The sequence below is a fragment of the Berghia stephanieae genome, chromosome 5 (assembly GCF_034508935.2).
Source record: "Berghia stephanieae isolate SIO BIC M18660-M18661 chromosome 5, UCSD_Bste_1.3, whole genome shotgun sequence".
In the NCBI taxonomy this organism is placed as follows: Eukaryota; Metazoa; Mollusca; class Gastropoda; order Nudibranchia; family Aeolidiidae; genus Berghia; species Berghia stephanieae.
Window position 1 is genome coordinate 3,125,136 of NC_088364.1, and position 17,500 is coordinate 3,142,635.

Here is a 17,500-nt window from a genome sequence, read left to right on the forward strand (position 1 = left end):
ATACAACAATGTTAAACTAGGCCCATAAGGGAGCTCGGGTGTCAGACCTGTATATCTGTGCACGTCGTTTTTAGCGGATCAAAACACCACGCCCAATTAACTTCTCAGAACGATTATTATTATCGTACGTCATTCAGATATTAACCCACTACGTGCTGTGTTAACCTTTGCTAGTCGGTTGTTTTCTCAAGGAAACTCCTGGTCCATGGGTTTGAACTATCGAATTCTTATTCTTCTTCTTCTCCTCGTTCTCCTCCTCTTCCTTCTTCTTCTTCTTCTTCTTCTTCTTCTTCTTCTTCTTCTTCTTCTTCTTCTTCTTCTTCTTCTTCTTCTTTCTTCTTCTTCTTCTTCTTCTCTTCTCCTCTTCTCTTCTCCTCTTCTCTCTTCCTTCTCTTCTTCTTCTTCTTCTTCTCTCTTCTTCTTCTCTTCTTCTTCTTCTTCTTCTTCTTCTTCTTCTTCTTCTTCTTCTTCTTCTTCTTCTTCTTCTTCTTCTTCTTCTTCTTCTTCTTCTTCTTCTTAATCTTCTTCTTCTCCTTCTCCTCTTCCTTCTTCTCTCTTCTTCCTCTTCTTCTTCTTCTTTTCTTCTTCTCTCTTCTCTTCTCTCTTCTTCTTCTTCTTTCTTTCTTCTTCTTCTTTCTTCTTCTCTTCTTCTTCTTCTTCTTCTTCTTCTTCTTCTTCTTCTTCTTCTTCTTCTTCTTCTTCTTCTTCTTCTTCTCCTCCTCCTCCTCCTCCTCCTCCTCCTCCTCCTCCTCCTCCTCCTCCTCCTCCTCCTCCTCCTCCTCCTCCTTTCCCCCTCATGATGTCTTTATGGCTGAAGGTCACCAAGATGCAGGACAGCTGTGTTCTGCCCAAGCTTGTGCTGAGACCAAGGACTTCATATAGATGTCGCTGGCTGAGACCCTTAGAGCTGTGGTCCTCTCAGGCCAAATGTCCGCCCTGCCTATCCAATACAATTCACGGTTTATTTTCTTTTCTGGTCCTGATCTTGTCTTTTGTCGTAATTTTCTTTTGGTCAGTTTCAGGCTATGAGTTTCAGGAAGACTAGGATACAAGGCAATGACCACAATAAATAAATGAATAAATAAATAGATAAATGCATAAATAAATAAATAAATAAGTAAATAAATAGATAAATAAATAAATAATAAATAATAAATAAATAAATAAATAAATAAATAAATAAATAAATAAATAAATAAATAAATAAATGAATGAATAAATAAGAATAAATTAAAAAACAACAAAACAATAAAAAACAAGAAAACATTTTTTTTTTTAAAATAAAAAAAACAAAAAAAACAACCCCCAAACAAAATCAAATTTTTAGTTTTATTCGCGAGTTCCCAGGTTTGAGGGTTTCTTTTTTTTTCCCCCAAGATGAGGGTAGTTTAAATCGATCCATATTAGTTCGAAGGACGAGTTTTCTGATCATTAACAAAAATAAATTCCGTGCCTGTCTAAAGTGTTAGGCTGTGAAGTGGATAATCCACTGGGGATTAGCGTTTCCACACGATTATCACAGACTGTAAACTAAGTGCTGGTCTATTTATAGAGCTTTCGGTCGTCGCGTTTAATCCCGTTCGGTCTCTCGGTGCATGGACCCTAGAAAGAGGTGAGCTAACGCTACCTCGTAGTAGCTCCTCTTGCTAGGCATGGATCCTTCAATACATCATGACCTACCTCCATCGAGGAAGAAATCAGCCGGAAACGCCATTCATCAAACTTTGAGATTGCCGTTTTGATTGTTTCTTTCGGCATGAAGTGGCCGAGTGGTTAAGGCATGCTTTGCACTGTGACCCGGAAGGTCCCGGGTTCGAGCCCCACTTCAGGCACTTTCGTTTTGTTTTGTTTTCTCCTTGGCCAAGGTTATTAACCCCCTAATTTGCTCACTTTGGACAACATGGGTGATTCCTGTTGACATCAGACATCTTGTTCCTTCGTGGAATGCCGACGCGACGGTATCTTTTGATGCCGTGGAGGAAGGGCGTCATATATATATATTGGAGCTGCCTGGCTCAGCGGTACGGTCTTTGATTCGTACCCGAAAGGTAGCGAGTTCGATCACCCGCCGCTGCGATGTGTGGCCTTGAGCAAGTCACTTCTCCCTAGCTCAATTTGCGGCTTTGAACTGCGGCTGACGCCTGGGTTATTCCAGTCTTCCCTTGGAATAGACCCTAGAGAAAAATTTCCCCTATGGGATGAATAAAGGGAATTTTATTTTATTTTTATTTTATTTTTATGCAAGTTTCAAATGGTGGCGGAAGTTAAAGAGGGATTATGAAGAAATATGAATGCTTATGCAAGTTTCAAATAAAAGTAAGTTAAAGAGGGATTGTGAAGTGTATTGGACGTACATACGAAAGCTTATGCAAGTTTAAAATGGAGGCAGAAGTTAAAGAGGGATTATGAAAAAATACGAATGCTGATGCAAATTTAAAATGGAAGTAGAAGTGTATTGGACATACATAGGGATACTTATGCACGTTACAACTCAAAGATAAATGTCGAATCAGACCGTAGGCATCGTTAACTTATAGCCTGGCCCTGACCAAAAAATGACGTCAAAAGACAAGTCTTAGGCCGCAAAAGAAAACGAATCGTGAGTTGTATTCAATAGTTCAACCAATAGGGAATGAGATTAGCGGAAGAGTAGCGTCCCTTGATTGGACGTCACCCATAGTCTGAGACGTCACCGGCGGAAAGTTATTAGAGAGAGAACGTCATGTTGGTTGTGCGCATGCGTCTCTCGTCCTCGCTTCTCTTATTATTATTATTATTATTATTATTATTATTATTATTATTATTATTATTATTATTATTATTATTATTATTATTATTATTATTATTATTTTTATTATTATTATTATTATTAATTTTATTATTATTATTATTATTATTATCATTCATCATCATCATCATCATCATCATCATCATCATCATCATCATCATCATCATCATCATTACTATTATTATTATTATTATTATTATTATTATTATTATTATTATTATTATTATTATTATTATTATTATTTATTATTATTATATTATTATTATTATTATTATTATTAAAAACAAAATCTGTAGTGTCTGCTCGTTAATTTCGTTTCAGTTGGAGAATTCTGGGGACCCGTTCGAGAATTTCGGCAACCCGCAGAAGCTGACGTACTGGGAATGTCTGTACTTCCTGTTGGTGACCATGTCCACTGTCGGGTATGGTGACATCCACGCCAATACAGTGTTGGGCCGTACCTTCGTCGTCATCTTCATCATGATCTCCATCGTAAGCAACAAAGGGGGCATTTTCGTTATCTCTTTATATTTTATTTACTACTTGTGTATTTGTTTGTTTATTTAAAAATTTATTTATTAAAAAAATGTATTTATTTATTTACCTATTTATTTATTTATTTTATTATTTATTTAATTTTTTCTTTCATTCTTTCTGTTTTCTTTATATTGACGGATTCATCTATCTCTGTTGTTGTTGTCAAGATATCATTTTGGAATTTTGTCTTGTTGGTGATCATTGCCATGGATGATGAGGATGTCGCATCATTATCATTTTTATCATCTAATTCATCATCATCATCATCGTCATCATCAACTTCATCATCATCATCACCATCACCATCATCATTGTTATCATCTTCATCGACATCATCATCATCATCATCATCATTTTACTCCTCCTTCTCTTACACCTTCGCCTCCTCCATTTCCTCCTCCTCCTCCTCCTCCTCCTCCTCCTCCTCCTCCTCCTCCTCCTCCTCCTCCTCATCATCATCATCATCTTCATCATCATCATCATCGTCACCACCACCACCATTTAAACACCTACACCCCCCCCCCACCCTTCCCCCTTCCTACCCCCACACTCCAGGGTTTGTTTGCAAGTTTTATCCCAGAAATTGCCGAGATCTTGGGCCGGCGGCAAAAATACGGAGGGTCTTATAAGAAGGAAAGGGGGAAACGGTAAGTTGTCTCCCTTTGATGCTGTCAAGGCTTTATCTCTCTATTTATAGATAGACAGGTAGATAACATAACAAAAGAAAAACTTCAAAAAAACTTTTATATAGCACAATATCCACTGAATGTGCTCAAAGCGCTTTACAAAGGGTCCCTTACCAATAGCAACACGTAACTTGTAGAACGAGACATGACACCTATTACAATTTTTGCGACAGAGGCAACGCTGTTGACGGCCAGGTACTCATTTTACACCTGGGTATTGTGAGAGAATGTGAGTATAGAGTCTTTTCCAAGGACTGTACTATGCGCCGACGCGAGGCTCGAACCCAGGACATTCCGATCCGAAAGCGAGTGTCATACCACAAGACCACATAACCACGCCTCTTGGACAGTCGTCAGAACGTAAACAATGGCAGTGATTGGTAGACACAGGTCTCACTCTCGATGGTATGTGTTAAGTAAAAATACCCACTGTTCTACCGCTTGACCAATAGAATGGAAAACGTTGTGTAAATTTAAACGTTCATAATCTGATCGAGAAACTAGTCACCCATCTGGCGGTATGAAAACAATAACAACGATCAGAGAGAGGTCGATTTCATTCACGTTATTGTTTATAAACAACCAACTTTGTTTGTCCGAGCACGTGTGAGGGTGTGTCAGAAATTCCATGTTTTGATTGGTCAATAATCTACAGGTTAACTGTTATGAATCAATTAACCGGTAGATAACCACGCCTCTCGGACAATCGTCATAATGTAAACAATGGCAGTGATTGGTAGACACAGCAAACCACACAGGTTTTACTATCGATGGTGTGTGTTAAGTAAAATACCCACTGTTCTACCTCTTGATCAGTAGAATCAGCACGGAAAACTATGTGTAAACTTAAATGTTTATAATATGATCGAGAAAATCGTGTGATAACTAATCACCCATTTGTCAATATAAAAACAATAACAACGATCAGATGGAGGTCGAATTCGTTCACGTTATTGTTTATAAACAACCAACTATGTTTGTCCGAGCATGTGTGAAGGTGTGTCACAAATTCCATGTTTTGATTGGTCAAAAATCTATTGGTTGATTATGTATTGAATCACTCAAGTCCTCTCCAGCTTTTCACATTCTCCACCCATGCTCTGCCTTGAACTTTGCCCTTTAAACTTTCTTTCATAATTCACTTTAATAAAAACTATATTTAAGCCAACGTGTACATATATACAGGTCTGACATCCAAACCCACTTATGGGCCTAGTTTAACATTGTTGTAATGGACAATTATTTGCGTCATATTTTTTTTTTTAGATTTCCATTACAGAATGGGCCCATAAGGATTTGGATTATCAGACCTACAAATAGGTGCATGTCGGTTTAAGCCAATAAAATGAGGGAAAATATTTTGCAATCGTTGAATGGAAATTTTATTCAAAGGGTTCAAAACATTTATTCGACAATGACAAGTTTTGACAAAGTAACGATAGGGTTTTCCTCTATTAGGGTGAATTAAACAAAAAAAAGAGCTTTCATATAGGGCAATATCCATTAAATGTGCTCAAAGCGCTTTACAAAGGGTCCCTGACCAACAGCAACACGTAGAACGAGACATGACGCCTGTTAGGCGATATTACACATTTTTTTACACAGAGACAATGATGTTGACGGCCTGGTACTCTTTTCACACCTGAGTACCGTGGGAGAATGTGAGTAAAGAGTTTTTTCCAAGGACGGAACTATGTGCGAGATGGGCTCGAACAAAGGACCTTCTAATCGGAAAGCGAGTGTCATACCACAAGACCACATAGCCGCACATAACAGTCTTTATTCCAGCCCTCTCATTGGAAAACCCTGTCATTTCTTAATAGATACGTCATAGTTGAATAATGAGTATGAATAATGTAGTGTGTATGTGGATGTGCTAGAACATATTTGTTTGTATCTATTTGGCCAGTCACGTGGTGGTGTGTGGTTACATATGTCAACATGACATGAATATGAATAATGTAGTGTGTATGTGGATGTGCTAGAACATATTTGTTTGTATCTATTTGGCCAGTCACGTGGTGGTGTGTGGTTACATATGTCAACATGACATGAGTATGAATAATGTAGTGTGTATGTGGATGTGCTAGAACATATTTGTTTGTATCTATTTGGCCAGTCACGTGGTGGTGTGTGGTTACATATGTCAACATGACATGAATATGAATAATGTAGTGTGTATGTGGATGTGCTAGAACATATTTGTTTGTATCTATTTGGCCAGTCACGTGGTGGTGTGTGGTTACATATGTCAACATGACATGAGTATGAATAATGTAGTGTGTATGTGGATGTGCTAGAACATATTTGTTTGTATCTATTTGGCCAGTCACGTGGTGGTGTGTGGTTACATATGTCAACATGACATGAATATGAATAATGTAGTGTGTATGTGGATGTGCTAGAACATATTTGTTTGTATCTATTTGGCCAGTCACGTGGTGGTGTGTGGTTACATATGTCAACATGACATGAGTATGAATAATGTAGTGTGTATGTGGATGTGCTAGAACATATTTGTTTGTATCTATTTGGCCAGTCACGTGGTGGTGTGTGGTTACATATGTCAACATGACATGAGTATGAATAATGTAGTGTGTATGTGGATGTGCTAGAACATATTTGTTTGTATCTATTTGGCCAGTCACGTGGTGGTGTGTGGTTACATATGTCAACATGACATGAATATGAATAATGTAGTGTGTATGTGGATGTGCTAGAACATATTTGTTTGTATCTATTTGGCCAGTCACGTGGTGGTGTGTGGTTACATATGTCAACATGACATGAGTATGAATAATGTAGTGTGTATGTGGATGTGCTAGAACATATTTGTTTGTATCTATTTGGCCAGTCACGTGGTGGTGTGTGGTTACATATGTCAACATGACATGAGTATGAATAATGTAGTGTGTATGTGGATGTGCTAGAACATATTTGTTTGTATCTATTTGGCCAGTCACGTGGTGGTGTGTGGTTACATATGTCAACATGACATGAGTATGAATAATGTAGTGTGTATGTGGATGTGCTAGAACATATTTGTATCTATTTGGCCAGTCACGTGGTGGTGTGTGGTTACATATGTCAACATGACATGAATATGAATAATGTAGTGTGTATGTGGATGTGCTAGAACATATTTGTTTGTATCTATTTGGCCAGTCACGTGGTGGTGTGTGGTTACATATGTCAACATGACATGAATATGAATAATGTAGTGTGTATGTGGATGTGCTAGAACATATTTGTTTGTATCTATTTGGCCAGTCACGTGGTGGTGTGTGGTTACATATGTCAACATGACATGATATGAATAATGTAGTGTGTATGTGGATGTGCTAGAACATATTTGTTTGTATCTATTTGGCCAGTCACGTGGTGGTGTGTGGTTACATATGTCAACATGACATGAATATGAATAATGTAGTGTGTATGTGGATGTGCTAGAGCATATTTGTTTGTATCTATTTGGCCAGTCACGTGGTGGTGTGTGGTTACATATGTCAACATGACATGAGTATGAATAATGTAGTGTGTATGTGGATGTGCTAGAACATATTTGTTTGTATCTATTTGGCCAGTCACGTGGTGGTGTGTGGTTACATATGTCAACATGACATGAATATGAATAATGTAGTGTGTATGTGGATGTGCTAGAACATATTTGTTTGTATCTATTTGGCCAGTCACGTGGTGGTGTGTGGTTACATATGTCAACATGACATGAATATGAATAATGTAGTGTGTATGTGGATGTGCTAGAACATATTTGTTTGTATCTATTTGGCCAGTCACGTGGTGGTGTGTGGTTACATATGTCAACATGACATGAATATGAATAATGTAGTGTGTATGTGGATGTGCTAGAACATATTTGTTTGTATCTATTTGGCCAGTCACGTGGTGGTGTGTGGTTACATATGTCAACATGACATGAGTATGAATAATGTAGTGTGTATGTGGATGTGCTAGAACATATTTGTTTGTATCTATTTGGCCAGTCACGTGGTGGTGTGTGGTTACATATGTCAACATGACATGAATATGAATAATGTAGTGTGTATGTGGATGTGCTAGAACATATTTGTTTGTATCTATTTGGCCAGTCACGTGGTGGTGTGTGGTTACATATGTCAACATGACATGAATATGAATAATGTAGTGTGTATGTGGATGTGCTAGAACATATTTGTTTGTATCTATTTGGCCAGTCACGTGGTGGTGTGTGGTTACATATGTCAACATGACATGAATATGAATAATGTAGTGTGTATGTGGATGTGCTAGAACATATTTGTTTGTATCTATTTGGCCAGTCACGTGGTGGTGTGTGGTTACATATGTCAACATGACATGAGTATGAATAATGTAGTGTGTATGTGGATGTGCTAGAACATATTTGTTTGTATCTATTTGGCCAGTCACGTGGTGGTGTGTGGTTACATATGTCAACATGACATGAATATGAATAATGTAGTGTGTATGTGGATGTGCTAGAACATATTTGTTTGTATCTATTTGGCCAGTCACGTGGTGGTGTGTGGTTACATTACCTTCGACTCCGTCTCCAATTTTCTGAAGGATTTTCTGCACAAAGACAGGGAGGATGTTGATGTGGAAATCGTTTTCCTTCACAAGTAAGTTGTTGTTGTTGTTGTTGTTGTTGTTGCTGTTATTGTTGTTGTTGTTGTTGTTGTGGTGAGGGTTTTGGATTTTGTTGTTTTTGTTGTTGTTCTTGTTGTGATGGCGGGGGTTGTGGATGTTGTTGTTATTGTTGCGGTGGTGGTGGGAGTTGTGGATGTTGTTGTTATTGTTATGGTGGTGGTGGGAGTTGTGGATGTTGTTATTGTTGTGGTGGTGGTGGGGGTTGTGGATGTTGTTGTTATTGTTGTGGTGGTTGCGGTGGTGATGGTGATGATGATGATGGTGGTGGTGGTGGTGGTGGTGGTGGTCGTGATGGCGGTGATGATGATGATGATGATGATGATGATGATGATGATGATGATGATGATGGTGATGGTGATGATGATGATGATGGTGGTGGTGGTGGTGGCTGTGATGATGCTTTTAAAGAGGAATTACTAACATTCAGATTTGCACGCAGAAAGACGCTCGTTGTATATCTCCTTGTTGTTTTATTGGATGGAGCTTTGTTCATGTCATAAACCATTCAACCAGTTCCCTTCAATGCATTCTCTCCCCTCCCCGCCTTCCACCACTCCCCATTCCCCCATCACTTTCACCACTCCCCCCCCCCCCCCCCCCCCCCCCCACGTCATTCCAGGGGTCTACCTGACCTGGAGTTGGAAGGTTTGTTAAAAAGACATTTTACTCAAGTGGAATATTTTTGGGGGTCAGTCATGGACGCCAATGACCTTGGAAGGGTCAAGGTAAATCTCTCTTTTACTCTTACCCCCCCCCCTCCTCTCTCTCTCTCTCTCTCTCTCTCTCTCTCTCTCTCCTCTCTCTCTCTCTCCTCTCTCTTTCTCTCTCTCTTACACACACACACACACACACACTCTACATTCTTTATTTATATTATACCCTCTCATTCTATTTTGATATAGTTTCTTATTCATAGCTTCAGATTCACTCTTTGACTCATTTTCAATATGAAGTAGGTCGTCAATTGATTCATTTTGTGCGGGGTCCTTTGACCTCCCATGGTGGGCAGGAGGTCACGCTCTCCGTAGGGGAGAAGGGGGGGAGGTGTGGATAGAAAGGTGATATTTTTTTGTTTTTTTTTTTTAATTGTCAAAAGGGAGGTAAGTAGGAAAATGAATTGAACTCCCCCCCCCTTCCCCTTCCCCATTACATTACCTAACACATCTAATACGTAGTTTTTCCAGCTGTGCCAGAATACGATCTTTTATGTGTTTGGAGGCAAAGCTCTTGACGTCATGTTGATAGGGAATTATCCATTGATGACATATTCCTATTTTCTGTCTCAAATTCCTATTTTCTGTCTCAAATTTCTATTTTCTGTCTCAAATTCCAATTTTCTGTCTCAAATTCCAATTTTCTGACCTTCTGATTCCACTTTTGGAATCTGAAAGGGTTGGCAGGTCTGGTGTAATGTATTTCATGCTTTCATTAAAGAAGCTGATATACAGAGAAGTGGTAAGACCTGGAATGAGATTAAAAAGATAGCTCAGGATAGAGAAGGATGGAAACTGTTTGTCTGTGGCCTATACCCTGACCCAGGGTGAAAAAGGCAATGATGATGATGATGATTGTTTTCTTTTGTTTGGCATTTTGTCCTTTTTTGAAGCTGTTCCATTCATATCTGATCACGACTGAATCGTTCACGGTGTGTTATTTTGTCCCCAGATCCAGCAGGCCGACGCGTGTCTAGTCCTAGCCAACAAATACTGTCAGGACCCTGACCAAGAAGACGCTGCCAACATCATGAGGGTCATCTCCATCAAGAACTATCATTCGGACATCAAAGTCATCGTCCAGCTGCTCCAGTACCACAACAAGGTCTCTGGACGAAACTTTTGGTCACGTCTGATTTGATTTCATCAATCATTGATGCTATGCGTTTAGTTTTGAAAAAAAAACTCATAACTGCCGCCAGCCGGTTATATCATACCAACACACAAAACTGTATGCACACCTTAATTGAGCTTAACGGAGCTTTTTATTTAGCGCAATATCCACTAAATGTTCTCAAAGCTCTTTACGGGGTCTCACATTGTCGTACTGTACTCAGGTGTAAAATGAGTGCCTGGCCGTTAACAACGTTGTCTCTGTCCGACAGGCGTCATGTTTTGTCCTGCATGTGACGTGTTGCTGTTGGTAGAGCACTCGCTTCACAAGCAAAGGAACCGTGATCAAATCCCAGATGTAATCGAGACTTTTTCCAGAGCCCCAGTGGTGATTGAGTAGCTGGGTCTGTTAGATCTAGTGGAAAGTACTTTGCAATAGATTAGCACCCTCTCCAAGGGGTAACAAGCAATTTCTATCGTCCATTCCATGTTATAGAATCCAGGATAAACTCTGACTTCTTCTGCCTAAACTTCTGTTTAGTTTTTGATTGGGGGTTCTGATAGCTCAGTTGGTAGAGCACTCGCTTGGCACACAAAGGGACCCCGAACAATCCCGGGTGCAGTCGAGATTTTTAAAAAATTAGCATCCTATCCAAAGGATAACAAGTAATTGCAATTGTCTGTTTCACGCTGTCGAAACAGGGATAAACTTCAGCTCCATGGGCCTAATGGCTCTGGACGACTACTACCTGGTTTATGACAATTTCTCCCAGACGTATCTCCTGAATATTCCAAGCTGGGTCCGTTAGATCTGGCTGAAAGTACTTTACAATAGATTAGCGTCCGATCCAAAGGGTAACACGTTTGGTCAATTTCTTATCTGCCAGGCGTATCTCCTGAATATTCCAAGCTGGGTCTGTTAGATCTGGTTGAAAGTACTTTACAATAGATTAGCGTCCGATCCAAAGGGTAACAAGTTTGGTCAATTTCTTATCTCCCAGACGTATCTCCTGAATATTCCAAGCTGGGTCCGTTAGATCTGGCTGAAAGTACTTTACAATAGATTAGCGTCCGATCCAAAGGGTAACACATTTGGTCAATTTCTTATCTCCCAGCCGTATCTCCTGAATATTCCAAGCTGGCTCTGTTAGATCTGGTTGAAAGTACTTTACAATAGATTAGCGTCCGATCCAAAGGGTAACACGTATGGTCAATTTCTTATCTGCCAAGCGTATCTCCTGAATATTCCAAGCTGGGTCCGTTAGATCTGGCTGAAATAATTTGCAATAGATTAGCGTCCGATCAAAAGGGTAACACGTTTGGTCAATTTCTTATCTCCCAGACGTATCTCCTGAATATTCCAAGCTGGGTCCGTTAGATCTGGCTGAAAGTACTTTACAATAGATTAGCGTCCGATCCAAAGGGTAACACATTTGGTCAATTTCTTATCTGCCAAGCGTATCTCCTGAATATTCCAAGCTGGGTCCGTTAGATCTGGCTGAAATAATTTGCAATAGATTAGCGTCCGATCAAAAGGGTAACACGTTTGGTCAATTTCTTATCTCCCAGACGTATCTCCTGAATATTCCAAGCTGGGTCTGTTAGATCTGGCTGAAAGTACTTTACAATAGATTAGCGTCCGATCCAAAGGGTAACAGGTTTTGTCAATTTCTTATCTGCCAGGCGTATCTCCTGAATATTCCAAGCTGGGTCTGTTAGATCTGGTTGAAAGTACTTTACAATAGATTAGCGTCCGATCCAAAGGGCAACAAGTTTTCTCAATGTCTTATCTCCCAGCCGTATCTCCTGAATATTCCAAGCTGGCTCTGTTAGATCTGGTTGAAAGTACTTTACAATAGATTAGCGTCCGATCCAAAGGGTAACACGTATGGTCAATTTCTTATCTGCCAGGCATATCTCCTGAATATTCCAAGCTGGGTCTGTTAGATCTGGCTGAAAGTACTTTACAATAGATTAGCGTCCGATCCAAAGGGTAACACGTATGGTCAATTTCTTATCTGCCAGGCATATCTCCTGAATATTCCAAGCTGGGTCCGTTAGATCTGGCTGAAATAATTTGCAATAGATTAGCGTCCGATCAAAAGGGTAACACGTTTGGTCAATTTCTTATCTCCCAGACGTATCTCCTGAATATTCCAAGCTGGGTCCGTTAGATCTGGCTGAAAGTACTTTACAATAGATTAGCGTCCGATCCAAAGGGTAACAGGTTTTGTCAATTTCTTATCTGCCAGGCGTATCTCCTGAATATTCCAAGCTGGGTCCGTTAGATCTGGCTCAAAGTACTTTACAATTGATTAGCGTCCGATCCAAAGGGTAACAAGTTTTGTCAATTTCTTATCTCCCAGGCGTATCTCCTGAATATTCCAAGCTGGGTCTGTTAAATCTGGCTGAAAGTACTTTACAATAGATTAGCATCCGATCCAAAGGGTAACAAGTTTTGTCAATTTCTTATCTCCAAGGCGTATCTCCTGAATATTCCAAGCTGGGTCTGTTAGATCTGGCTGAAAGTACTTTACAATAGATTACGCGCCGATCCAAAGGGTAACACGTATGGTCAATTTCTTATCTCCAAGGCGTATCTCCTGAATATTCCAAGCTGGGTCCGTTAGATCTGGCTGAAATAATTTGCAATAGATTAGCGTCCGATCAAAAGGGTAACACGTTTGGTCAATGTCTTATCTCCCAGCCGTATCTCCTGAATATTCCAAGCTGGGTCCGTTAGATCTGGCTCAAAGTACTTTACAATTGATTAGCGTCCGATCCAAAGGGTAACACGTATGGTCAATTTCTTATCTCCAAGGCGTATCTCCTGAATATTCCAAGCTGGGTCCGTTAGATCTGGCTGAAATAATTTGCAATAGATTAGCGTCCGATCCAAAGGGTAACAAGTTTTGTCAATTTCTTATCTCCAAGGCGTATCTCCTGAATATTCCAAGCTGGGTCTGTTAGATCTGGCTGAAAGTACTTTACAATAGATTAGCGTCCGATCCAAAGGGTAACACGTTTTCTCAATGTCTTATCTCCCAGCCGTATCTCCTGAATATTCCAAGCTGGGTCCGTTAGATCTGGCTCAAAGTACTTTACAATTGATTAGCGTCCGATCCAAAGGGTAACAAGTTTTGTCAATTTCTTATCTCCCAGTCGTATCTCCTGAATATTCCAAGCTGGGTCTGTTAAATCTGGCTGAAAGTACTTTACAATAGATTAGCATCCGATCCAAAGGGTAACAAGTTTTGTCAATTTCTTATCTCCAAGGCGTATCTCCTGAATATTCCAAGCTGGGTCTGTTAGATCTGGCTGAAAGTACTTTACAATAGATTAGCGCCCGATCCAAAGGGTAACACGTATGGTCAATTTCTTATCTGCCAGGCGTATCTCCTGAATATTCCAAGCTGGGTCTGTTAGATCTGGTTGAAAGTACTTTACAATAGATTAGCGTCCGATCCAAAGGGCAACAAGTTTTCTCAATGTCTTATCTCCCAGCCGTATCTCCTGAATATTCCAAGCTGGCTCTGTTAGATCTGGTTGAAAGTACTTTACAATAGATTAGCGTCCGATCCAAAGGGTAACACGTATGGTCAATTTCTTATCTGCCAGGCATATCTCCTGAATATTCCAAGCTGGGTCTGTTAGATCTGGCTGAAAGTACTTTACAATAGATTAGCGTCCGATCCAAAGGGTAACACGTATGGTCAATTTCTTATCTGCCAGGCATATCTCCTGAATATTCCAAGCTGGGTCCGTTAGATCTGGCTGAAATAATTTGCAATAGATTAGCGTCCGATCAAAAGGGTAACACGTTTGGTCAATTTCTTATCTCCCAGACGTATCTCCTGAATATTCCAAGCTGGGTCCGTTAGATCTGGCTGAAAGTACTTTACAATAGATTAGCGTCCGATCCAAAGGGTAACAGGTTTTGTCAATTTCTTATCTGCCAGGCGTATCTCCTGAATATTCCAAGCTGGGTCCGTTAGATCTGGCTCAAAGTACTTTACAATTGATTAGCGTCCGATCCAAAGGGTAACAAGTTTTGTCAATTTCTTATCTCCCAGGCGTATCTCCTGAATATTCCAAGCTGGGTCTGTTAAATCTGGCTGAAAGTACTTTACAATAGATTAGCATCCGATCCAAAGGGTAACAAGTTTTGTCAATTTCTTATCTCCAAGGCGTATCTCCTGAATATTCCAAGCTGGGTCTGTTAGATCTGGCTGAAAGTACTTTACAATAGATTAGCGCCCGATCCAAAGGGTAACACGTATGGTCAATTTTCTTATCTCCAAGGCGTATCTCCTGAATATTCCAAGCTGGGTCCGTTAGATCTGGCTGAAATAATTTGCAATAGATTAGCGTCCGATCAAAAGGGTAACACGTTTGGTCAATGTCTTATCTCCCAGCCGTATCTCCTGAATATTCCAAGCTGGGTCCGTTAGATCTGGCTCAAAGTACTTTACAATTGATTAGCGTCCGATCCAAAGGGTAACACGTATGGTCAATTTCTTATCTCCAAGGCGTATCTCCTGAATATTCCAAGCTGGGTCCGTTAGATCTGGCTGAAATAATTTGCAATAGATTAGCGTCCGATCCAAAGGGTAACAAGTTTTGTCAATTTCTTATCTCCAAGGCGTATCTCCTGAATATTCCAAGCTGGGTCTGTTAGATCTGGCTGAAAGTACTTTACAATAGATTAGCGTCCGATCCAAAGGTAACACGTTTTCTCAATGTCTTATCTCCCAGCCGTATCTCCTGAATATTCCAAGCTGGGTCCGTTAGATCTGGCTCAAAGTACTTTACAATTGATTAGCGTCCGATCCAAAGGGTAACAAGTTTTGTCAATTTCTTATCTCCCAGTCGTATCTCCTGAATATTCCAAGCTGGGTCTGTTAAATCTGGCTGAAAGTACTTTACAATAGATTAGCATCCGATCCAAAGGGTAACAAGTTTTGTCAATTTCTTATCTCCAAGGCGTATCTCCTGAATATTCCAAGCTGGGTCTGTTAGATCTGGCTGAAAGTACTTTACAATAGATTAGCGCCCGATCCAAAGGGTAACACGTATGGTCAATTTCTTATCTCCAAGCGCGTATCTCCTGAATATTCCAAGCTGGGTCCGTTAGATCTGGCTGAAATAATTTGCAATAGATTAGCGTCCGATCCAAAGGGTAACAAGTTTTGTCAATTTCTTATCTCCAAGGCGTATCTCCTGAATATTCCAAGCTGGGTCTGTTAGATCTGGCTGAAAGTACTTTACAATAGATTAGCGTCCGATCCAAAGGGTAACACGTTTTCTCAATGTCTTATCTCCCAGCCGTATCTCCTGAATATTCCAAGCTGGGTCCGTTAGATCTGGCTCAAAGTACTTTACAATTGATTAGCGTCCGATCCAAAGGGTAACAAGTTTTGTCAATTTCTTATCTCCCAGACGTATCTCCTGAATATTCCAAGCTGGGTCCGTTAGATCTGGCTGAAAGTACTTTACATTAGATTAGCGTCCGATCCAAAGGGTAACATGTTTGTCAATTTCTTTTCTCCCAGGCGTATCTCCTGAATATTCCAAGCTGGGTCCGTTAGATCTGGCTGAAAGTACTTTACAATAGATTAGCGTCCGATCCAAAGGGTAAACGTATGTCAATTTCTTATCTGCCAGGCAGTATCTCCTGAATATTCCAAGCTGGGTCTGTTAGATCTGGCTGAAAGTACTTTACAATAGATTAGCGTCCGATCCAAAGGGTAACACGTTATGTCAATTTCTTATCTGCCAGGCATATCTCCTGAATATTCCAAGCTGGGTTCCGTTAGATCTGGCTGAAATAATTTCAATAGATTAGCGTCCGATCAAAGGGTAACACGTTTGGTCAATTTCTTATCTCCCAGAGCTATCTCCTGAATATTCCAAGCTGGGTCCAGTTAGATCTGGCTGAAAGTACTTTACAATAGATTAGCGTCCGATCCAAAGGGTATACAAGTTTTGTCAATTTCTTATCTCCAGGCGTATCTCCTGAATATTCCAAGCTGGGTCTGTTAGATCTGGCTGAAAGACTTTACAATAGATTAGCGTCCGATCCAAAAGGGTAACAAGTTTTGTCAATTTCTTATCTCCCAGCGTATCTCCTGAATATTCCAAGCTGGGTCTGTTAGATCTGGCTGAAAGTACTTTACAATAGATTAGCGTCCGATCCAAAGGGTAACAAGTTTTGTCAATTTCTTATCTCCCAGGCGTATCTCCTGAATATTCCAAGCTAGGGTCGTTAGATCTGGTTGAAAGTACTTTACAATAGATTAGCGTCCGATCCAAAGGGTAACAGTTTTGTCAATTTCTTTTATCCCAGGCGTATCTCCTGAATATTCCAAGCTGGGTCTGTTAAATCTGGCTGAAAGTACTTTACAATAGATTAGCATCCGATCCAAAGGGTAACAAGTTTTGTCAATTTCTTATCTCCAAGGCGTATCTCCTGAATATTCCAAGCTGGGTCTGTTAGATCTGGCTGAAAGTACTTTACAATAGATTAGCGCCGATCCAAAGGGTAACACGTATGGTCAATTTCTTATCTCCAAGGCGTATCTCCTGAATATTCCAAGCTGGGTCCGTTAGATCTGGCTGAAATAATTTGCAATAGATTAGCGTCCGATCAAAGGGTAACACGTTTTGGTCAATGTCTTATCTCCAGCCGTATCTCCTGAATATTCCAAGCTGGGTCGTTAGATCTGGCTCAAAGTACTTTACAATAGATTAGCGTCCGATCCAAAGGGTAACACGTTTGGTCAATTTCTTATCTCCAAAGCGTATCTCCTGAATATTCCAAGCTGGGTCCGTTAGATCTGGCTGAAAGTACTTTACAATAGATTAGCGTCCGATCCAAAGGGTAACAAGTTTTGTCAATTTCTTATCTCCCAGGCATATCTCCTGAATATTTCAAGCTGGGTCTGTTAGATCTGGCTGAAAGTACTTTACAATAGATTAGCGTCCGATCCAAAGGT

The 17,500-nt window shown here is 40.1% G+C and overlaps 1 protein-coding gene across 1 annotated transcript in view; it reads left to right on the top strand.

Annotated features, from left to right (window-relative positions):
- The window catches only part of LOC144972240 (calcium-activated potassium channel slowpoke-like), a 273,230-nt gene that overhangs the window by 180,780 nt on the left and 74,950 nt on the right, over window positions 1–17,500 (top strand). Inside the window, 5 exon segments of the mRNA XM_078913285.1 lie at window positions 3,110–3,280; window positions 3,881–3,972; window positions 8,541–8,651; window positions 9,299–9,404; window positions 10,345–10,497. Coding sequence (XP_078769411.1) covers window positions 3,110–3,280; window positions 3,881–3,972; window positions 8,541–8,651; window positions 9,299–9,404; window positions 10,345–10,497 — 633 coding nt within the window.